This window comes from Maylandia zebra, linkage group LG3 (assembly GCF_041146795.1).
Source record: "Maylandia zebra isolate NMK-2024a linkage group LG3, Mzebra_GT3a, whole genome shotgun sequence".
Classification (NCBI taxonomy): domain Eukaryota; kingdom Metazoa; phylum Chordata; class Actinopteri; order Cichliformes; family Cichlidae; genus Maylandia; species Maylandia zebra.
The window spans coordinates 24383989-24408944 of NC_135169.1; the positions used below are offsets into that span (position 1 = coordinate 24383989).

The 24956-nt window shown below is 41.9% G+C and overlaps 1 protein-coding gene across 2 annotated transcripts in view; it reads left to right on the top strand.

The window, feature by feature from the left end:
* Positions 1 to 17692, top strand: part of exoc6b (exocyst complex component 6B) — a 130527-nt gene extending 112835 nt beyond the window's left edge. For both annotated transcript variants that reach the window (XM_004561117.3, XM_004561119.4), the window contains 2 exons: positions 10115 to 10227; positions 13611 to 17692. In XM_004561117.3, the coding sequence (XP_004561174.3) occupies positions 10115 to 10227; positions 13611 to 13737 (240 nt within the window). In that variant the 3' untranslated portion in view covers positions 13738 to 17692. The remainder of the gene's footprint in view (positions 1 to 10114; positions 10228 to 13610) is intronic.
* Positions 17693 to 24956: the final 7264 nt, after the last annotated feature.

The window sequence follows — 24956 nt, forward strand, 5'->3', positions numbered from 1 at the left end:
GTTTTCTTCATAGCCGAAACATTACATAATCACAACCTAACTGTGTGTGTGTGAGTGTAAACATGATGAATTCTGGGTGACCCTGACGTTTGGCCATTAGCAACGGGAACACGGCAATTCCCCAACGGTCCCAAACAAATAAATCCTGCCTGCAGCCGGAATAACCATTAACAAGTCTGCTAAACACTGAAGAAGAGGAGGGGGAGGAGGGGAGCGTAGACAAATCTGCGGATGGTGAGGGGAATCGAGGAAAGATGCAAAGGGGGGAGTGTATGGGTCAAGTTAACTTGGGAGAAAGGGAGAAGGGAAAAGATGGGGATGGATGTGAGGAAGTTGAAGTAGCAAGTGAAAAGCTTGAGGAGGTAGAGAGGGCTGAAAGAAGGGGAGGAGAACACAGGGAGAGTGATGGGGAGAGTAAAAAGGTGGGTGAAGAATGGAAGTTGGGTTAAATGAGGAGGATGAAAGAGATGGAAGTGACAAAAGCTGGTGAGGACACGAAAAAGGAGGGATAACGAGGGAAAGAAAGGATGGAGGGCATGGAGTTTGTAGAAACAGAGAGAGAGAGAGAGAAAGGGGGAGGGGTGGAGAAAGAGGGAGGGAAGGGGGTTTGTGGGTGAGGGATTACGAGAAGTAAAAGAAGCCCATTAGCGGAGAAGAAATGAGAGAAAACAAACAAGAAATGTGAGGGCAACACATCACTGTTATTCTGCCCACCCCCCAGAAGAATAAGAGGAAGCAATAATCTGTGTGTGTGTGAGGAGACAGCAGCGATAGCGTGGGGGAGGTCACAGCGAGGTGAGAGAGGGAGAGCGAGACGGAGAGAGAAGTTCAGCTAGAGGTGAAGCGAGAGACCTGCCGTTTTCTGTGTGTGTGTTTCGGGTGAATCAAGGGTCAGGGGTGTGTGTGTGTGTGTGTGTGTGTGTGTGTGTGTGTGTGTGTGTGTGAGAGAGAGAGAGAGAGAGAGAGAGAGAGAAGGACCTGCTGGCTCGCGTGTGGCTGGGTTTTGGTTTTTTTTGTTTTTTGGACAGCCCACGCTCCCCCACCCCCGTACACACTTTTTTTTTCTTTCTCCGTCTCTTTTCCATTTTCATCAGTCTTATCTGCCTCCTCCTCCTGCTGTCCTCCCTTCTTGTTGAACTTCTCCTACTGTTCGTGCCCTCCACTCCTCACTCCTGTGTCACCCCCCTAATCGATGTTTGCGTTAGACTTTTTTTTTTTTTTCCCCTTGGTGCAAATTTGCAAAGAAAAGTGACGTATAAATAAAGTTTGTCATCCAAACTGAGGTTCACTCATAAACTTTCCCTGCTGCCCTGATTTCTCCCTTTTCTTAATTTTTATCCCTTTTGTCCCACATTACTGCTCTTAATTTTACTCAGATCAGCACCTGAGGTACCAAAGTTGAAGACAAATAGCCGTAATTTTACGTGTGCACCCAAATGCTGCCCTCCCTCACATGAGATGTTTTGCCCAAAAAAAAGACAGAGCTGTTAATGTTACGATGAAGCTAAAGGTTTGTTTTTGCAGCAGTTTTTTTCCATCTTGTCTGTGACCCTCCCCATACTAATTTTTTCTGTTGCATTTAAAAGAATAAGAGTGGAAAACTAGCAGACTGAAAAATGAAGATTGAGTTTTACTTTTATAGCACCAGATAACAACAACTATAGTTGCCTCAAGGTGCTTTATATTTTAAGAAAAAGACACTAAAAAAGAGAGAAAACCCCAACAGTAAGATGACTCCCTATGAGCAAGCAGTTGGTGATAGTAGGAAGGAAAAACTCCCCTTTAACAGGAAGAAACCTGCGGCTTGGGGAGGGTCTTTACCTTACAGTATACATTTGCCAACTAGCCCACAGTGTCATTGCTTTTAGGTCGATCCCTCATCATGTCAGGTTTCAAACACACCAGCATGGCTGCAGTAAAAACCCTGAACTCAAAGTTTGAAGGGTTGAAGGGACTTTGCTAACCAATGTGGGATCTTGTGTATGGTCTGTGGTCCTGTTCTTCTCTCCTTCCTAGTCTTTGTCCTCCTCACTGCTTTTTTCTTTCTCTTGTCCTCTGCAATCCTCATGCCTAACGGGAAATTTTGTGCAGGTTTATTTTCCTTTTATCTCTGATACAAAAAAAGAAAGTGGGTGGGAGAAGAAAGCAAGAGATAAAGGAAGACTGATGCGCAGAGCATGATTGCAGAGTGAAGACAGTGATTTGCTGTCAGATAAAATGAAAATCTCACGAATCTCAGCCAGCAGCTTATCCATCTATGGATGCATGGTGGCGTGTGTCTTCTTTGCTGTGTGTGTGTGTTGGGGGGCGTTACTTCCTGTAAACAGGCAGCTAAAGTATGTGTTTATCCCACATGCTTTTACCTTGTATGTTCCTCAGAAACAAGTACAGATGTGCTGTGTCTTTGAGCACAAAGCCCATCCTCCAACACCTTCAACAATAACTTTAAAAGGCTTTTTTTTGCGTTCAAACATCTGCGTTAAAGTGAAGAATAGTGCGCATGTGGTCCCCACAAATACAGACGTACAAGCAGTGCAGACATACATACACAAAGCAAGGTGCGTGTGCACAAATAACTTCCTGCACACAAGCAGATGGAAACATCCTGACAAACAATATTATATAATACTCAGACAGTTTATGTGAACACTGTGCGCACACTTGTATCGGCACCTAATCATCAAATAATATTTGTGCTTTAACCGCCCTCACTTGTGTGTGTGTGTGTGTGTGTGTGTGTGTGTGTGTGTGTGTGTGTGTGTGTGTGTGTGTGTGTTTGTTTGTTTATATGGGAGGATTAGCAGGTCAAACCTCGGCCGTGCAAGGGTGAACTCGGGGACAAAGTAGAGAGAGCTGAGCGCAGAAGTGAAAAGGCCAGAGGGTGGAAGGAAAGGAGCAGAAAGCAGCGATAGGAGACGTTGGGAGGGGGTCAAAGGAGGGAGGAAAGGAAGGGGGGGGGGAGTCCAACGGAATCACTTGTCTTGCGAAGCCAGGTTGAACCATTTGAGAAAATATTTAGGATGTTTCCTGTTTTCAGGAATAACTCTGAAGAGGTGAAGTCAGGTAGAAGCCATGACCTTTAAAAAAAAATACAGATAAAGATGCAGCTTCAAGGACTACTTTCACTTACATATGACGTGAAATAATAATAATAATAACTTTTTTTATGGCATTTTCAAAGCACAGTGACAAAGTGCTTCATATTTTGATAAAGTCTCACGTTCTATGGCACAAAATAAAGGGGAACACTTAAAGAAAGGCTAATCAATAAAACAGATAAATCATATATCTGACAGGCTGTGGAAGAGAATAAACATTTATATTAAAACAATCAGTTTTGGTGGTTAGTTCAGACTGGTATGACTTCTTGGTACCTGCTGATGGGCAACTCCTGATCCAGTTAGTTTATAGCTGTTTAATAGCTCGGTGGCACACCCAGGCATGTTAAAGTTAAAGCAAAACTTCAATTTGTGCTCACAAAATTCACTATAATTTAATAATAATAATAATAATAAAGCAAATAAGATAAGAGATAAGATAGAACTTTATTAATCCCTCGGGTGGGTTCCTCTGGGAAATTCGATTTCCAAAAAAGCACAGCACCGACAGAAGTTACAGAGTTACAGAATATTATATATATATACACACACACACACACACACACACACACACACACACACACACACACACATATATATAAATACAGAGACAATATAAATAAAATATACGAAGGGGATAAATAGAATAAATAGGAATAAAAATAAAAATACAAGTGAATTGCACATTTCAAGTATTGAGTCTATTGCACCGTTGACTATTTACAAAAGTATTGCACAGTGAGGTGAAGAGGCACTACAGCTTAGTTGTTCCCCCCTCCTTTGTCCTCCTGTTTCCCCTCCCTCTCCCCTCCAGAGAGGAGTTAAACAGTCTGATGGCGTGTGGGGCAAAGGAGTTTTTAAGTCTGTTAGTTCTTGTCTTTGGGAGAAGCAACCTGTCACTGAATAGACTCTTCTGGTTGTTAATGGCCGTGTGCAGAGGATGCCTGGCATTGTTCATAATGTCCAGCAGTTTCTTTAATGTCCTTTTCTCTGCCACTGTCACCAGAGTGTCCAGCTTCATGCCGACCACAGAGCCAGCCTTCCTGATCAGTTTCTCCAGCCTGGATGAGTCCTTCTTTGCTGTGCTGCTCCCCCAGCACACCACAGCATAGAAAAGTACTCCAGCAACCACTGACTGGTAAAACATCCTCAGGAGCTTCCTGCAGATGTTAAAAGACCTCAGCCTCCTGAGGAAGTACAGTCGGCTTTGGGCTTTTTTATACAGGTGCTCTGTGTTGCATGACCAGTCCAGTTTATTGTCCACCCACAGCCCGAGGTACTTGTACTTGTTGACCACCTCCACCTCCTCCCCCTCTATCTGAACCGGCAGTGGACCTGCTCTAGACCTCCCGAAGTCCACAACCAGTTCCTTAGTCTTTGAGGTGTTGAGTTGCAGGTGGTTTGTGTGACTCCATGCGACAAAGTTCCTCACCAGACTTCTGTACTCCTCTTCCTGATCATCCCAGATACACCCCATGATGGCTGTGTCGTCTGCAAACTTCTGAATGTGGCATAATTCAGAGTTGTAGCAGAAGTCAGAGGTGTACAGGGTGAAGAGAAGAGGGGACAGCACAGTTCCCTGTGGTGCTCCTGTGCTGCTGACCACAGTGTCAGACGTGATGTCCTTCAGCCTGACGTACTGTGGTCTGTCGGTGAGGTAGTCGGAGATCCAAGCCACCAGGCAGGGGTCCACCTCCATCCTGTTCAGTTTTTCCTGAAGCATACAGGGCCGGATGGTATTAAAGGCACTGGAAAAGTCAAGAAACAGGATCCTGACCGTGCCTTTTCCCCCATCCAGGTGTGAGTGGGCTCTGTGTAGGAGGTACAGGATGGCATCCTCCACTCCGACACCCGCCTTGTATGCAAACTGTAGTGGGTCCTGGGCATGTTGTACCTGTGGTCGGAGGAGGTTGAGGAAGAGCCGCTCTAGAGTCTTCATAAGATGTGACGTCAGTGCCACCGGTCGGAAGTCATTCAGCTCATTGGGCCGGTTCTTTTTGGGGACCGGGACGATGCAGGATGTCTTCCATAGGGCGGGCACTCTCCCCAGTCGCAGACTGAGGTTGAAGACTCGTTGTAGCGGCTCCCCAAGTTCAGCAGCACACGCCTTTAGCATCCTAGGACACACCTTGTCTGGGCCTGCTGCCTTTCTGGGGCGAAGCTTCCTCAGTTGTCTCCTGACCTGATCCACTGTGACACTGGGAGATGTTTGGGAGGGGGGGAGGGGGGGGAGATGTCTTGCTGCTGAGAGAGGGATTGGAGGAGGGGGGTGACATGGTGTCAGGAAGGGGGGGAAGCAAGGGAGGTAGGAGAGTGGGGATTGGACTCTGTAGTGAAGGTGAGGGTGAGGGTGGGGGGGTTGTGGGCTGGTCAAACCTGTTGAAGAAGTTGTTGAGTTCGTTTACCTTCTCCACAGACACACACTGTGCTTTTCTTGGTGTTGTGGCCTGTGATGGTTTTCACACCATTCCAGACCTCCCTCATATTGTTCCTCTCCAACTTCTGCTCCACCTTCCTCCTGTAGGTGTCCTTTGCTTCCCTCAGGCAGCGTTTCACCTCCCGCTGTGCTGCCTTCATCTCCTCCTTCACTTTGCTCCTGAAAGCCTTCTTCTTCATGTTGAGGACAGCTTTGACTTCCTGTGTTACCCACGGTTTGTTATTAGGATAACACCGTACCGTCTTAGCAGGGGCGACTGTGTCCACTCAAAAGTTGAGGTAGTCTGTAAGACAGTGTGTCGCCCCCTCTATGTCCTCACCATGTGGGCTCAGGAGCACATCCCAGTCTGTGGTGTCATAGCAGTCTCTCAGAGCATCCTCCTTTTCTGGGGTCCATCTCCGGATGGAGCGCGTTGTGACCGGCTGCCTTTGGACGAGGGGTGTGTAATGTGTTTCGCTTTAGTTTGTCAGGTTGGTCATCACAGCCCGCCTCATGAGGTTTTGGTGTATTTCTTGATTCACTCTCAAGGTGTTTACACGATTGTGAGCTTCATAAAGTGCTGTCAGCTTTTCTGGTCTGTACTTCTAAAAAAATATGCTCCATTAAAAATAATTAGGAAAACAAAGTAATAATGAAACCGAAAAAAAAAACCCCAGAGTGTTTTTAAAATAATAAAAACTGAACTGAACCTGCTCTGGAAATAAAGGTGGCGTGAATTCAAAATAAGACAAAAGCAGTGCTTAATTGGAAAGTAAATACACTGCTATAACTCAGTAATCCCACAGCAGTCTTCAAATTCTGGGTCTTTATGAAAGGAAACTTCCACGTGTCTAAAGCACGAGCGGCTGTGGCTCAGGAGGCAGAGAGGCTCGTCCAGTAATTGGAAAATCCCTGATTCAATCCAGTCCGTATGTTGAAGTGTCCTTGGCCAAGATAGTTTTAAGTCTGTGTGTCAAAGGTAAAGCGCTGTATGAATGCATGTGGAATCGTGGCTTATGGTGGTCTGTAAGGCCATCTATTTTACTACTGACTGAAGCAGGCACTGTTCAGCTGGTCTTGTCTGTATTGGTTTGATTGTATGAGTTCAGTTCCCAGATAAAGAAGTAACTGAACACCCAGTAAATTCTTGTTTCATTTGGGCCGATTTATCACGTCGCAGAGATGTAGCAACTTGTTACATCATCCACTGATTTTTGAGTCAGCAAAAATCTTGAGTCTGGTGTTAAATACTGTACAGACATGTCCAAGACAGGTCAGTCAGAGTGTTGTAATGTTTAGAAGTTGCTGACCACGAATGCTCTGCAGTTACACGAGTTATTTTATTAATGTACAACAGCAGTTACCTGTCGATTCAAAGGTGTTACAACACCACCAGTCCCTTACCAGGGCCACGCCCCTTTCCTTCTCAGTCAGCGATGTTAAAGAACGAGTGGTGACGTAATTAGATGTCAGCAGCTCAGTGTGGTTCTGCAGGACTTTGATACAGACGATGATTGTTGACGATTGTCGGCTATGTCAGCTATGCCCGCTCCGCACAGGCATGGAGATGTTAGCCTGGAGAAAGGCACAGTCTACTGCTGTTAGCACTGTTTATATTAGCAACACAAGCTGCTAGCACCGCAGCAGCCATCAATACTTAGGTGTGTTTGGATTGCGTGGGCAAGAATCTAAGACCTACCTCTTCCTGACCACCACCTCTTTGTCTGGGTGGACACCAAGGCGTTCCCAAACCAGCCCAGAGACATAAACTCTGCAGCATCTTGGGTCTGCTCCAGGGCTTTTTGTAGGACAGAGTCTGGAGAGATCCAGAGAGTTTGACAGCCTCGGGTTCTTTGATATCTTTCTTAAATCCACTGTCCTGCTGCAGGAGGCTGCTGCCATCGAGGAGTGCATGGGGGGAAGGGTTCTAAGTCTCCAGCAGAGGTTAGCTAGGCGGTTCATGTCAAAAATAACAAACAGCAGCGCTATATGAAGTCACCGCACAGTTCAGTGGTACAAAACCAAGTTGCTAAGTGTGTGAAATCTAATGGCGTTAAACTCAGTGGAAGACTGAAAGCACATCCATGACAGCTCAACATTCTGATTATACAAACACAAAAATGCGTGTTGGATTGAATAAATAGTGTCTCTCTGACTTGAGTATAAAGAAGAATTAAGAAAAGATAAAGGACCCTCCAGGGAACTTGTAAAAATCAATCCTATGTACAATAGGGACTAACTGGATGATTAACGATTCCATGCAGGAGTTTCTGTGAGGTGAAGCACAGTTTTCGTAAACGTCAGGACCATAGTTACAGATGTGAACGCTGAGAAAGCAGCAGTACAAGCCAGTGACATTCACAGATTTTTCACTTCACTTAATTTCTCTCGTGTCCTCTGTCATCCGTTCTGTTTTCCCCGGTCGCCTGCCGGGGCACCTTCATCAGCTAACTCCGGTCTATCCCCTTCTCTTAGTCTTATCTATCCATCTTCATCTGCCCTTCCTTTACCCTCTCCCTCTTTCTGTAAGCGCTGTTATCCATTCCTCTCCATCTGTGTCTCCTTCCATCTTTACTCTCCCTCATTTTCTCTCCCCCTTTCCTCACATGTGGTTTTGCTCTCCATCCCTCTGTACTCCATTCCTCCACCTCCTCCTCTTCTTCTCTCATCCCTTGCTCACATATGGTTTCTCTCTCTGGATCTGTGTTTGGTGTTACCCAGAGTTCACTGGGGCTCCTGCTCATATGTGTGTGTGTTACAGACAGAGATAGAGAGACGGCGTGTGTGAATGTCTGCAGGCTTACGGGTCTGCCTGCCTGGGCCTGTTTCTGTGTGTGTGTGTGTGTGTGTGTGTGTGTGTGTGTGTGTGTGTGTGTGTGTGTGTGTGTGTGTGTGTGTGTGTGTGTGTGTGTGTGTGTGTGTGTTTTAGGTAGAGTTCAGCAGGGCAGCGGCAGGTTATGCAACTGTTTGAAATGTGGGCCATTCCGAAGAAGACTCAACCTCTCCAGCTTGTTGCTTTTCTTTCCTTTCCCTTGACCCGTTTGCCGTTTACTTTCTTGGCGTTGTTGCTTTTATTTACCTAAATGTAAAAATGTCTCCATGTGGGGAACTTAAAGGTTTCTTGAGACGATTTGGTCATTTTTTAAGTGCTGAAGACATAAACATCCGCATTAAGTTGGCACAAGCTGCAAGTGCCAGAACTTAATACTATTTCCTTTGGAGTTACCCGGACTTCACAAGTGGTTACTCATATAACATGCGGACTGATCTTCATCACAAGTGGCACTTGTAAGCAAGCATAATCTGACTAAAGCAGTAACCCACAAACAAATGTGCTTTTAATGTTCTTATTAATCACACTGAGTAATAACTCACAGTGCAGTCTGGACGCAAACAGCAACATCATGAGGTTTCCTGTGGCAACTAAAGGGAGCTGGACGGCAGCGGGAATTTTTGACCATTTCTCTGTTGGTCTCTTCGGTTCATCGCGGTTTTTGAGCAGTCTTCAGAGGGGTGTACTACCCAGCGGGATTAACGGGTTCACCGTCATCTGTGGGTTTCTAGGTTTTGTTGAACCATGATTTCACCAGCATGGTGGAATCATGGGATGAGGATCTAGTGTGCTAATGTGGAGTTAGTGTGCAGTGCTCTTTTTTTAGTGTCACATATGTAGATTTTTTTCACTAAATGTGAGATATAAAATGTTTATATATTTCTATAGAAATTAGTTTTCTAGTAAAGATTCAATAACAATAGGACTTACTGTGATATAACAAAAACATTTTATAATTACAGGACAGTCGGGGCAGCATAGAGCAGCATTTCTACATTATGTAGAAAAACAGAGGCATACTGTTGAAACTGCACTTCTTTTTCATATATTAACACTTCCCAGGTATTTAATATGTCTTAATAATCTGTAATCTTTACACTGACACCAAGGAGAATTTCACTGGTCCAACCCACTACTTTAAATGAAATCGACACCTCTGAGCTTTGTAAAGTTTTTGAAAGTTGCGATTGAAACGTGATTGCACCTGCCAGCCTTTTTCAAGGAGAGCACAGTTGGTGTGATTTTTACAGCGAGCTGCACCTCTATTACTTACACTCCCAATCCTGTATTTCTGAGCATACCTTAGGACTCACTCATGTCTGATATACTAACCTAGTGGCATAGATGCGACAGCAAGGTCGTGATGAACGTGATTATCACTGCTGTGAGTGAGGGGGTGGTGTGGGGGTGCCGAGCTGAGCAAAGAAGGCCAGAAAAGCTGTGATAAATGTGGTCATGGAAGCGCCACACATCTGTTCACAAGACAAACCTTTGGCTCTGAATCCATCTGAGTACATCGTAGTTGTATAAAACACCACATATTTATCTTCAGAGCTGCTACAGGTTCATGTTTCCCTGGTTTTTGAAGTGGGCACCAGCTGTTACGCAACATGTTGGTGGGTTAGTGAGTGAATCGGTGATCTGCTGGTGTTTATTTCATCACTGCTTAATGGATAATTTATCATCTCCAAAATCTGAGATCTTCCTATGAGTAAAACAGAAACACTCCCTAAATCTCACGTTCTTCCTCTGACTTTTTTTTTCTAGTTACTGGATTTGTTCACCCAGTGGGATTGGTCAACCTACCTGGCTGATTACGGCAAACCCACCTGCAAATACCTGAGAGTCAACCCACACACTGCACTGGCACTGCTGGAGAAGTGAGTAGTGATTCATCATTCTGGGATTCACACATTACTGTTAATCTGTTGTTCTGTTGCCTCATTGTTTGGATGACTCAAATCCTTGTTTTGCCATTAACTGACCAAACAGTTTCTGATTCCAGCTTCTTAAATGTGAGAGTTTCCTTGTTTTCTCAGCTTTATACTACTGTTAATTTCATGTTAATTAATCTCACAAAAAAAGTTGAAGCCCTCACTTTAAGTTTTATGAATTTTCATAAACTTCTTTCTATTGATAAAACGTCAACATTTTGGTTAGTTCCCCCCCACACATAAAAATTTAAACCCTGCCTGGCTCAAATTTGGCTGATTTCCTTATCAAGGTCTGCATCACATCCAGCATGTTTGCAGTTGTAGATCAGTGGAGATCCCACTCTGAGCTTGAGCGCTTGTGATGTGTGCTGGATCCCCTTCAGTGTCCCAGCACAGTTTTATTTTAGGGGAGAGGATTAAGTTTCTTGGAGCCAAATCTGGATTGTGCCTCAGACAACTCCATGTTCTACAACAGTCTGATCCAATTGTTTATTTTATATATTTATTTTTATTGTATTTTTTTTTGTAGTTCGCAAACCTAAAAGTGTCTAAAAAGAAAGAAAAATAATTTCTGACCCTGTACCCCCAACATCAGGCTTGGACATTTTGGACTCTTCCATTGAGATTCATTTGTGGTATTTCATAGTGAAACCTAGTTCTCACAACCAGCCCTTGTCCTTGATATACAAGTATTAAAGTCAGGTTGATTTTACACAGAAGTTGATGTTTGTCCGGTTACAGATGTACATGTGTTGGGAATGGGATCAGACAGCAGTGAAAGTTGCACAAGGAGATGACCTGGAAGGGCAAGCTGTTGATTTTGCCCCCTTCCTGATTTCTTAGACTGATGTTTTTGTTTGCATTTTTGTAACGCTTCCATTTTTTCAGATCATCAAATAAATGTCAACATTAGGCAAATATAACGCATTACAAAAATACAAAATGCAGTTTTTAAATGATGATTTCATATATTAAGGAAAAAATTCTATCCAGATCTACCTAACCCTGTTTGAATACGTCAACTTTGAGCACCCACATGTTTTGGAAAGCTGAGTTTAGTTTCACACACCCACGCCGAATTACTGCAAGAACTGTTGAATAGAGAAATCACTTAAATACAACCTGTCTGACGAAGTGCATTGTATTAAAAGATGTCAAACACCAACACATCACGCCATGACGATCTAAAGAAACAGCTGAAAAACAAAGTCATTGATGTCTGTTAGTCTGGAAAGGGATACAAAGCTACTTCAAGGCTTTGGGATTTCAGGGAATGATGGTGAACCTTCCCAAGAACACAACGACGACTCATCCATGAGCTCACAAAAGAACCCAGAGCAACATCTAAAGAACTGCATGATTCAACAATCAGAAAGAGACGGGAGGAAAGTTTCAAAGAGAAAATCACTGCTGACCACAAAGAACATAAAGAGTCGTCTCACATTTGCCAAAAAACAAGACTTTTGAGAAAGTATTCTGTGGACTGACGAGACAAACTTTTTGTAAGGTTAGAGTCCGGTTACGTGTGGTGTAACACAGTATTTCATAAACAGACCATCATACCGGCAGTCATACATGGTGGTGGTACTGTGAAGGTCTGGGCTGCTTTGCTGCTTCAGGACATTTTGCTGTAATTGATGGAACCACGATGTCTGCTTGATGTACCAGAAAATCCTGAAGGAGAATGTCCAACCATCAGTTTGTGTCCTGAATCTCAGGCTCACGTGGGTTATGCAATAGAACAAGGATCCAAAACACATCAGCGAGTCCACCTCTGAGAGGCTCAAACAAAATGAAGAAGAGGCCCGGTCAAAGTTTGGACTTACGTGAGATTTAGATGCTTTGCTGTGACTTAAAACAGGATGTTCATACTCAAACTCCCTCGATCTTTCTGAATTAAAACAATTCTGCAATGAAGAGTGGACCAAAATTCCTCCACAGAGAAGAGACGCATTGACAATTAACACAAATGCTTGATTGTGCTGGCCCTGGCAGCAACAACTCTAGTCAGTTATTAGATTTAGGGGAACAATGACTTTCTCACAACCCATGTAGGTTTGGATAACGTTTTCCTTTAATAAACCAAATCATCATTTAAAATTGCATTTTGCATTTACTGTGGTTATCTTCTCTAATGACCTGAAATATTCAAGTATGACAAACATGCAATATAAATTGGAAATGAGGAAGTGGGCAAAGACAATGTATGTTAATGGATGGGTTTGGGGTTTGTGGGTTATGCAGAGCTCCTTTAATGAGAAAGTCAACATCAGATCAGTGGAAATCCAGCAGCATTCCTACATCAAATCTCATTTGAACTTTTGAACTTCATCCACCTTTTCCTCCATCTGCTCTTTTCTGTCTCCTGTCCTCCTTCATGTTCTTGACAGGTTGTTTAAGCCGTGAGTATCGTGTGTGTGTGTGTGTGTGTGTGTGTGTGTGAGAGAGTGAGATGCTTGTTTGAGGCATGTACTTACACCAAGACCAGTACTCGGGTTTACTAAAGCTGTTTACCTTCTTCCTTTTTAAAAAGGGTGTGTGCAATCTCACCTTCCGTATTACTCACTCTCACACATCCTGAGAACATAAACTCATGTCGTGATGATACTGATGTTTATCGCCATGGCTGTTAACCATAGGATGTTATCGCTACAACACCACCCGCATCCTGTATCTGTGTACCATCAGTGTAGGGCCATAGAGCCCGAGCTGATATGAAAATAGGGAAGATAACCACACACACAACCTGCATGAACTCAAAAAGTTATAATCTGACTTTGTGGATCACCGCCTCTAAAAGTTTTCACACAGAAACCTGAAAGTAAATACACACTTTTAAGACTTGAGGCAAGAAACAACAACAAAAAAAAATACACACGCACAAAGTCATATGTTCTCATTCATTGTGCGGCAGAGCACCTTAATTAGGGACAGCCTTTTCTCTTCAGATAGCCAGGCCTGGTGGTCTCTCTTTGCCCATGAGGAAGCACCCTACTGGGGTTAGTCTGGTCTGCTGGGCCCCCGAACTTCCTGGAGGTCGTAACGCTCCAGTGTTCAGCTAAAGAATACAAAAAAAAAAATACATGCCGAGATACACATGTGACAATGAAGGTTTTTTTCTTCTCAAATAGGCGACCTTAGCAGGGATGTGTGCTTGTTCTGAGCATGCTCATAAACTTGTGTTTTCCTGATTGCATGAAATGAACAGCCCAGTAAATATTGATCCTTATTTGTCCCTGATTGATTTCTTTAAAATCTTTTTTTATTTCTGATTGGCTCTTCTTTCTTCCCTGTTTATTCTTGCTCACCCACCCACAACCCATCTCCAGGATGAAGGAGACGAGCAGGAAGAACAACGTCTTCGCCCAGTTCAGGAAGACAGATAGAGACAGGCAGAAGCTCATCGACACCATCATCAAGCAGCTACGCAACCTCATCGCGCAGCACCACACCTAAAGCAAGCCACACAATTGGCCAACAACCCCACGAGGCTGGTGTATGCACCTTAAGTTAAAAAAAAAAAAAAACTTCAAAAAGCAACAACAAATTAGGCAGTCTAAAACTGGAAAAAGCACACTGGATGATAAGCTTGCAGTCTGATTAGTGTTAGTGGTTACATTTTGGCTGAAGACAACCATGTAAGAAACTGTCCACAGTAGCATGTTAGCTGGAAGGACATCCTTTTAAAAGCAATGTTGTACATCCTGAAAGTTCAGTTTTAATCGAGCTATCTGGATCTGCTTAGATAACCATACAGGCTTCTCAAAATGTAATTCCGTGTCCACACGTCCTACCGACTTATAAACAGAAGTCTGGTGCCATGTTATATTTTTCTTTAGTACAGAAAAAGATCAAAACGAACAACAAAACTCATCTTTCTAAAACTGTTTACTCGTCTATTAGAGCCATTTGCGATAAATGGCAGAAACCTGCTGAGCCTTGTGTTTTTTAAAGTTCAATAATATTTCCCACTGATTTCCACCAATGATCGTCTCAGTAATTAGAAAAGGTGTCAGGAGGTCTTTAGTTACCAAACGATAGATTAATAGATTGTTGGTTTTGGTCTTTCATGGTATTCGTTGATGAGGAGGAAATCTAGAAGCCCGTTGGCTATTACCTGACGATTTTGGCTTCAAGCTTAATGTTTTTGGGACTTCTGTTGTAGCTCTTCGATATCTGGGCCAAAGCTTCCTGTTCTTTGCCCAAGGCATTGTTTGCAGTCCAACAATTAAGGCTTAATTGTCTTCAGGCTGTTTGGTCAGTAGAAACAGAAACCAGAAAACTTCGATCCATCTATTTTCTGCAGCTTATCCAGAATCGGTCATGTGGGCTGCGGTCTAAGCAGAGACACCCAGACCTCCCTCTCCTCAGCCAGCTCCTCCAGCTCTTCTTGGCGGACACTTCCGTGTTCCCAAGCTGAGAGACAAACTCTCCCTCCTATCAGATAGCTCAACCATCTCAACTGGCTCCTTTCATTGTAGAGGAGTGTAGTTGAATGACTGAGCTCCTCAATCTGTCTCTAAGGGAGAGCGCAGACAGCCTTTGGAGGGAGCTCAATTCTGCATGATCGCCTCCTTTCTGACATTTTCCGCAGCTCAAGGCAGCAGATGAAGGTAGGAATAGAGACTGAACATTAAATTGACAGCTTTGATTTTACAGTTTTAGAAAAGTTATGGTACCGATATCTTCTCCTAACACAAAGTATATTCACAAGTTTGTTTTCTGGCTCTGTAACCCCAGTTACAGAGAACTAGTCTATTTTCTTTGGCTCTGCCTTAAACCTCATGATGTTCAAGAAAAAAATCTACATCATCACCAACTTCTGCCTTTAACTGGACCTGGTGTTCTTCAGCCTGGAAGGATTCTGACTTTGGTCTCTTTAGGAGCACAAGTGATAATGAAATTGATCATTTCTTTTTTATCATGCAGCTAAAAGGAAAAAAATGTAACATTACAAATAATTCTACACATGCTGTTATCCACTGCTCTCAGATCAAATGCTCTCCGTCATCTTTGAAGCTTGAAAAATACGTTTCCAGTTGCTGGATGGTTGCTATCGATCCATTTGTGGGTCTGCTCAGTGGGAATGAGAGTTAATTTTGGCTTAAAAGTTTTGTAAGGGAATTGTGTACAAGAAACGTTGAAGCAGGTTGTATTTTTGTGCTCAATTCCATTTTCCCCTTCAGTCCTTCTCAGACTGAGCCGGGCCGGTTAAGCCACCCATCCTCACCCGGCCTTTAATGTCTTCCGCATCACTCTCCATCACTGTGACGTGATAACAACGCATTGAATGTACATCACAGAGGGCCGCCTCCCATGGCTGAATGTCTTTCTGTTTTTTTAAGGTTGTGAAAAAGCTGGAAAAGCACTGAAAACAAAAACAAGATATTAGTGAAAATTAACAGAATGTTACTGCCTTTATCTTCTAACAAAAGGGGGGATATTGGCGCAGCTTGGTAACCCATTTCCCCTCTTAGTATATACAACCTGCAGACACTTGAAACTTGATTTGGCAACCTTATTTCCTTTGGTAGCACAGTGCATGTTGGGGGATTTAAAGGTGTGTGTGTGTGTGTGTGCGTGTGCGTGATGGTGGTGAGGTCTCCCAACATGGCAACCCATTCCCTCTACCTTTTAAGTGAAACTTGATTTGAAATGGAAGGGACATGGCTTGGGTGTTTTCTTTGTTGTAATGTATTACAAAAACTAGGTCTTAATAAGGGCGGGGGGGGGGGGGGATGCTTCAACATTGCAACTTGCTATAAAACGTGTAGTTTGCTTGCCACGTGGTTTGGAAAGATTCGTATATAAACCGCTGTAGACAGATGTGTGTCTTCCATGAACATGCCAAGCTCTGTGTGAGTGTGTGCAGTGAGGCTACTTTTACACACAAGCTTAAATAATTGAAGCACAATACTTAATTCCTTTCACACTAGATCATCTTTGAAACTAACGGGGGTCTTTTCACTCTTTGTATAACTTTTCTTTCTTGAACTCTGGTGCAATAATGACCTTGGAAGAAACTGCAGCAGGTGTGCGTGTGTGTGCGTTAATCATATAGGGATTATAAATAGGGATTTATAAAGGGAATGCTAACCTGGTGTGGGTGGGTGTCTGAAGGGAAAAAGTGTCTTCCTTCCCATGCTCATGAGTGTGTTGTTTCTCTTGTGCATGGCAGCACTGTGCTTTTTTTTTTAAATAGTTTTTTTTTCTTTAGTTTTTTGAGTCATTATTAGCTGTGCATCTTTTTTTTTGGGGGGGGGGGGTTGTTTTTGTTGTTGTTTGTTTGTTTGTTTGTTTGTTTTTTTAGAAAGGGAACGAGGCCGTCGTTATTGAATGTGCCTTTTGCTGTATTTTGTTGTTTTTCCTGCCAATAAAGCAGCCGTCCTCAGCCGTGGTGATTGGACTCTGGAAACACTTCATTCTTCACAAAAAAAAAATTAATTCAAAATCTGCAAAATTTCCTTTTTTTTTCCAGACTGCGTTTGCTCTGTTTTCTTTTCTGCTATATTATTTATGATGCTGTTTTGAAGCTTTTATGTTAATACCCTGGACTTGCACAGTTTATTATGATCACAGTGAAGACTGCTTTGCATTTTCTAAACAACTGAAGGCTATTTTCTTTTATTTAAGACAGCTGGGCATCTACTACATTCACAAAAACTACTTTTATTATAAAAAAGATTTTCTCACAACTATAAGAGATCTGCAAAACATTTCTCAGTATTCCTAATAATTAATTATTAGCAACTAGTAACTGCAATAGACTGTATGTAAAAGAATGACATTGACACTGTGGTACCACCTCTTGATTTTGGACTAAGCATTTTAAAGCGTTAATATTTTAGTTGCTACTATGTTGGGTTTTTTGGAGTCACATAGCTCTTTTTTTTCCAGCTACTAGGTGGAGTGCTAAACCAACAGCTAATGCCAGCCAGCATTAGACAAAGAGATAAATAATGCTAAATAACAGAGTAATAAAAGGCTTCACTCAAACTGAAATGTTACAGCACACAGCAGGTCATAATATATGTCAGATAATTTAATTGAAAATACATCAGAAAGCACAAACACCTTGGAGAGGTGCAGTTTAGTCATTCAGATTAGCTGAGGTCAAGCCTAGCTAATCAAAGTATGATGGTCAGTTTATATTGTTTAAGACATAATAAATACATTTTTGTGTTAGTGCCACTGTCCCCGTTTTAATTGACTAAAAACTTTATTGGTATCCAGAGTCCACGCACTGCAGATGTTGTTGCTAATTTGTTTTTTGGTTTTTTTGTAAAGCAGATGTTGTTATTGAGACACTGTACACGCTGTTGTATTAAACCACTAATGAATGAAACAAAATACTAATAAAATTATGACAAATGCCAACAGGTGAATATGGAATAAATGAAAAACTGTTGAACGTTTTGTTTGCTGAAGTTTCTTTTGTCGCTTGAAGCTACATAATCATTTACCCCTTAGATGTAAAAAGGCTGATGGGGGTATTACAATGCAACAATCTCCGACTCTACAGGCTTTTTGGACGAACTTCCAGTACAAAGCCTCTTTTGAAAAAGGAATGCAAATCTTAAGCTGTGCTGCCAAGTTTCATCTGAACAGACCACAAGACTTCTGAAATAATGTCATTTGGACTGATGACACCAAAGTCCAAAGTACAGATATCTGGCCATCATGCACAGCACCACATTTGAGGAAAACCAGATACCTCATACCAGCTGTCAAGCAGGGTGGTGGAGGTGTGATCATTTGGACTTTGTTTTCAGCCATGGGGTTTGGCACCTTGCTGTCATTGAGTCAACCATAAACTCCTCTGTATACTGAAATATTCTAGACTCAAATTTGAAGCAGTCTGTCTGACAGCTAAAGCATGGCCTGAGCTAAGTCATGCAACAGCATAAACAGAGCAACAAATCTATAGCAGAGTGACTGAAAAAGAAGAAACCTGATGGAAATGCTGCGGTGGGACATTCAGAGAGCTGTGCATAAATGAATGAACCTTAATGAACTGATGTGGTGGTGTAAAGAAGAGTGGACCAAAATCATGGGGTAAAGCACTGTATCAGTACCATTTGTCTTAGCCAGTGCACATCTGCTCAGAAACATTTAATTATCATTAAAAAACAAAATTCTGGTTATTAACATGGATGATTTAAATGTGAATTATAACATTAGCAATATAAGAATTATACAGTCTATGGTGTTAAATGATTCAGATAAATAATTTCATAAAAGGAAAAAGGAACAAAAACCAGAAAAAACTGCTGAATAGACACAAAATCCCAGAACAGATCCACAGGAATTCATGAGATAGTCATGACCTCTCATTTACTGATTCATTGTATGTTCCTGGTTGTGCGACCCCTGGTAGTAAGAACTGCAATTTGTGATAACTAGCAATGAGTCTTTCACATCACTGTGGAGGAACCGTCCCACTCTTTGCAGAATTCTTTTAACTCACGTACACAGGAAGGTTTTTCAGCATGAACAGCCAGACTTAAATCCAGAACAACAAACAACCTCCAAAACCTGATGCATAACCCAAGTGAACCTGACCTTAAGAGCGTGAACTGATAGTCAGACATTCTCCTTCAGGATTTTCTGGTAGAGAGCAGAATTCATGGTTTCATCAAGTTGTCCTGAAGCAGCAAAGCAGCCTCAAACCATCCCACCATGTTTGACTGCTGGTTTTATGTTCTGTTTATGAAATGCTGTTTTAGTTTATTGCAGATGTAACGGGTCTCAAACCTTACAAAAAGTTCCAGTTTTGCCTCATCAGTCCACTGAATATTTTCCCAAAAGTTTTTTTGCTAAATGTTAGTCGAGACTTTGTGTTCTTCTTGGCCAACAGTGGTTCTCCTTGACCTCTCTCATCGATGTCATTTTTGCAGTCTGTTTCTGATTGTTGACCTCAGTAATTAGTTACTAATTACTTTTTTAAGTAACTTGACCAACACTGGTGGTGAGTGAAATCACTGTAGATGAACCGGACGGCTTGTTTTTGCTGAATTCTTTTAATTCATGCACACAGGAAGGTTTTCAGCATGAATGTCCTGTTAAAGTAATGCCTGAACAACAAACAACCCCCAAAAGCTGCTGCATAACCCAAGTGAGCCTGACCTTCAGAGCATGGTCTGATGGTCGGACAGTCTCCTTCAGCATTTTCTGATTTTTTTCACGATTACCGGTAATTATGATTTCATTTTAAGTTGTTTGATTACATTTAGGGGTGAAAAAAACATCTGTGTTGAAATAAAATATAACAGCTGCAACATCTGTTAAAAACTTGTTTACTTGGTTGCCATGGTGATGCTGACTGCTTTTTCTGAAAAATGTACGTACTTATAATACAAAACGACTTCCTATTGAAATGCATTACTCACAAATTATTGCTCACTGACATAGACTTCTTATTGCGACTCGGTCAGGACAACAAACGCACTGCTGACAGTTGCAAAATTTCAGGCCCCACCGCAGCCAGTTATCAACCTATTTTTGGCATCCTCCTGTTACACCAACCCTCTGCATGTCCTCCTTCACCACAACCACGAACCACCTCTGTGCTCTCCCCTGCTGCCTGGCAGCTCCATCTTCACCATCCACTATCCGTCTTCTGCACATGTCCGAACCATGTCAAACTGAGCAGTCCCTCTGATGTGCTCGTTTCTAATCCTGACCATTCTAGGCACTCGAAATTAAAATCTTAACATGTTAACAAGTCTTTTTGTCAGTGCCACTGTCTCAGGCAGCACTGTATTAAAACCTGATGTGTCTCTGAGGTGAAAATCGCCGCTTGTGCTCAAGAACACTTCAGTAAATCATGATCAGTGCACACCGTTTAATTTTGTATCTACACATACAAGTTAAAACTTACTTTAAGGCAATGGTTCTGCTGGAGGTTTTCCTTCCCACTGTCGCCAAAGCACTTGCTCACAGTGGGTCATATGATTGTTGAGGTTTTCTCTGTATCCTTTGTATTATAGTAGGCCTTGAGGCAACTGTTGTTGTGATTTGCTGCTGTATAAATAATTGAGTTGAACTGAATTAAATAGGACCAAAACAAGAAAATAACGGACATAAACAAGATTGAGAAATGTAGCTGTTTTCTTGCACACATGCAGATCTTTCCAAATATCACCATCATCACTTGTAAAAATGCTGAAAATGCTTTTATGATTCTTTTTGGTAACCTTCACTAAGATCATGTGTGCTGCATGTGTGTTCAGTATTTTAAGTCCATCTCTGGTTTTAAGATGGGCAGAAGCAGAAAACTGTCCTGTGATCTGATCAATCAATATTTCGGGTTAAAGGGAAGAGACAGAACATCTGCTAGTCAACACATAGCTCAAAAGCCAGCACATGTCACTGTGTGGCAGCACATTAGTGCACGTGGCATTGGTAATTTTTGACATCTACTGACATCCAGGCATCCTTTTCAGGAAGTTCTTGCTTATTTCAGGAAGACTATGCTAAACCGGATTCTGCACTTGATCCAGCAGTAGTTAAAGAGTTTGAGCTCACTCGCTGAAAACGTTTTAGATCAGGAGCCTGTGAACCACAGAGCAGCTGAAATCCTTTCTTCAGCCAGCTTCAGTGCTTGGTCTCCTGAGGTCCAAAGTGCTTACATTGTTGTTAGATTAACAGGCGGTGCAGCAGCACATCATCTCTGTGTTGTTTTCAATCAAATATAGATTAGACATCATTTGCAAATCATTGCATTCTGTGTTTATTCACATTTTTCCAGAGCATGAACTTCTTGAACACTCCTCAGCTGCACGTACAGTGTTTTTCGAAAAGTTCCTCCTTTTCATCCTTCCCGCTCTGTGACTTCTTAACCGTTCCTAACCAAAATAACAAAGAGGCAGCTTCTGTTTTTTCTAATGAAATTTGCAGATTTTTGCATTGAGTCAGTCAGCCTTTGTTTTATGAGCTCACAGTAGCTGACTCTCCAGATTTTAGTTCCTGTCTCTGGTTCCTTGTAGCAGCGTTCTTTGGGTCACTGTTTGGTTCCCAAGTGTTGAAACACAGATGGCTATGAGCAAAAGTGCTGATTTGAAGCTTCTTCCAGTTATATTTGCACATCACACATACTCCCTGTCTACCTGTATGGCTTACCTTAATGTGCATCTACTCTACTGGAGATCAGTTCTTTCATTCAGAAAGGCTTTGAGTGTCAGAAAAGTTATCATTATTATTATTATTTGCAGTGGAATTTTTCATTATGTCCGTATATATTGTTACCTACACTCAAGTAAAACTGGTGCTCTTTTCCTGCAATACCCTGCTCAACATTATTATCATGCAGCAGAAACACAGACCTGCCGTCCAAGAGGAGCTCCAGTAGAACAACTGGGAGAACAAGCTGGAAGTAGGTCACTTAATAGCACTCAGAATATGCTATAAGAATGTAAAATGTTAGTTTTGCAGTTTAATTGTTGGGAAATCAACTGTGATCCACAGGCTGAAACGTTTGAATGGCTAACATTAAATACTCTGTGTTTTATAATGACTTTTTAATGAAGATGTTCATGTTTACGTATGTGGGACATGCATTATTTTGGTATCAGGAATCGTGTAACTCTACTGGTACTGATAGCGACTACTAAATTCCCAGTACTGTGACATCCCTACTCTGCACTTCACAGCAAATGAATTATTTCTCATTTAATTCCACAAGAAATGGTCCAACAGTCAAAATGTCCAGTTCGAAGGTCAATCTGCTTGGGGAAGTGATGCCGACTAGCTATGGCTGCCAGTTGTCAATCAAAGTGGCCACTAAATGTTGTAATGAAGGGGGAATCTAATCAGAACTCTTTATTCTTTGTGCTGTTTAATGCTGCAAAATTGGGCATTTTTAGCACGGGAGACTTTATGGCTATCGTAGCCTCAAGCGGTCACTGGAAGAACTGCAGCTTTTTCAGCCCTGGTTCACTTGGTTTGAAAACGTGAACGACCCTGATCTCTAATATACGCAATTTTAGACTACATAGCTTTTCTAAGGCTAAAAAATCTCCCAATGATGTGAATGGATGAACTGAGCCTCCACGTTAAGAAGAATATCTTTAACTGGATAAGTGTGTGGTATTTTGTTGAGACTTGTTGAGACTTTACTTGGTTCAATCTCATATGTTATTGTAAAGCTATAATAATAAATGTCTAGTTTTGCCCCACTGTTGTAAAAAATCCAACAAAACCTTGCTTCCTGAAGTTCGGTCTGGTAAAATAAATTCCTGTGCCAGTCCATCTATAAAACCTTTTCAGTAATCCTGCTAACACGATGTTTTCTCACAGATTGTAAGATCCATCCAAAAAAGGGTTTTGTTGGGTTTAGCTTTGAAAAACGGCAAGAAATATTAGCCTTAAAGAGAAGGAAACAGAATAAGTGAAGAAATGGACAGGCCTGTGCAATCAGTGTCTTTTTCTGCAGGGCATGCACTAAACCTTGCAAGAGTGTCTGATAATAGTGCAAACTCAAGTGTGTGTGTGAGAGTGTGTGTTATCTCATTAATACTCCTCTGACAGTGGTTTGTCTCAGATTCATGTGGTCTGGCAAGTGTGAGAAGAAGCAGATCTTTTCCTCAAACGCACACATGAGCATCCAGGCTCTAATAAAACAATCTTCACATTTCCTCTGCTGTCTTTTGTCGTTTTAAGCGGAGCCAACCACATCAAAAGCTCGGAGGAAGGAGCTGGCTGGAGATTAGATATATGTGTCAGTGTACAAAATCCTTTCAAAGCTGCTACTAGGAGAGAAAATATACCATAATTTCAGTCATTATATACTCCAATGAGGCAGTGTTGCTGCTTTTTCAGTCTTTTTCTATTCAGGATAAATTCCAAATACTTAAGGGGACATTTCCACCTCTAGATTTTTGTTATTGCACTATAACAGGAGTTGCCAACGTTCTTTGTGTCAAAGTAGATCGCAAAGCATTTAAGAATGCTGATATATTATTTTAACCTATCAGAAGTTAGGTCACAGCCAATCTGTTTACTTTATAATGTGTCACTCTACCGTTCCCATGACTGATTGGCAGATGATGTCTGAATGTGTGATGTTTGATTCAATTCAATTCAATTCAATTTTATTTATATAGCGCCAAATCACAACAAAAGTCGCCTCAAGGCGCTTCATAGATACAGAGAAAAACCCAGCAATCATATGACCCCCTATGAGCAAGCACTTTGGCGACAGTGGGAAGGAAAAACTCCCTTTTAACAGGAAGAAACCTCCGGCAGAACCAGGCATTGATTGGGTCACCGTACTGATTTACAAGCAAAGATACAGAGACGGTCATTTGTCTGAAACTACAAGCCATGTAGCAGCGTAAGATGGCAGATGGCGTTCGGAAGAAGTTTAAAACCTACCACTTTTAGTCAGAATGGGAGTATGAGTTTTAATTCACTTTAGTCAATGACAGACCAGTGTGCCTGCTTTGCACCCAAGCAGTTGCGCTGAAGAAAAAAACAAAGGCAACCTGGAATGACATCATGCTATGGCCCACCCAAAATTCAAAGGATACCTCCGCCTAAAAGCGCTCTGCGCTCCGCCAAAGTCACCGAGTTAAAGTCGGATTAAAGACACAACAGCAGCTGCTTACTAGGTCTGCAGAAATACTAAAAGCTTCTATAGAGGCATCATTTTGTATGAGTCACCTTATAGCAAAGCACAAACTAAACATTTTACAGATGATGAGTCAATTAAGGAAGCACTATCTATCTCTGTGGACACCTTATTTAAAGACTATAAAAACAAACATGACATCAAAAATCCTATACGCAAACATATACTGGTCTGAATTAAAGTTGTTAAAACTGATATTTGTTTAAATTTAAAAGTTCATATTTTTCATAGTGCTGTCAGCGTTAATCTTGTTAAAATGGCGTTAACGCCATAACCTCATTAACGCGGCAAATCTCGTGTGAGGGGCTGCACGGCGCTAACGCGTTAACAAGCTCACCGCGCTGACGTGTTGACCAAACCTTAATCTGATTGAGATACCTTAACATGATCTCGAACCCTCCAGTGTTTCTGAATTAAAACAATTCTGCAAAGATTAGTCGGCCAAAAGTCTCGACTCACTGAGAGTTAATGCTTAACTAAAGTTCTTACTGCCCAGAGTGGCACAACCAGGTTTGGGGGCAATTACTTTTTATTAAAGGGTCAGGTAGCTTGGATAGCTTTCTTTTTTCTTAATAGACAAAATGATTGTTTTAAAAATAGATTTTTAATTTACTCGGGCTATCTCTGTCTAATAATAAAATGAGTTCGATGACCTAAAACATGCAAAAAAAACTACAAAATCGGGAAGGGGCAAATACTCTTTCACAGGAGTGATGTGAAAAAACATAAGGAAAAGCATAACAGATGCACTTTAATATGAGGCCTTGAAACAGTGGTTCTCAAAACTATTATTATTTTTTAACAACAATTATGTCAAGAGCATCACAAACTTCAAGGCATCAGGAAGGATATTCATCCCTGGTGGTCTAACTGATCTCCCACATGTTTCACGACCCGCCCTGTCCCTGTGTGGTCGAGGAGAACTGAGTAGTTTTAGGGGGAAAGATTGTGGTTCCGATTAAACCTTTCCACTTTTAACATAACCAGGATGTATGTCTTATTAAAAAATCCATCAGACTATGTAAACTTAGATTTATGCAGCTTT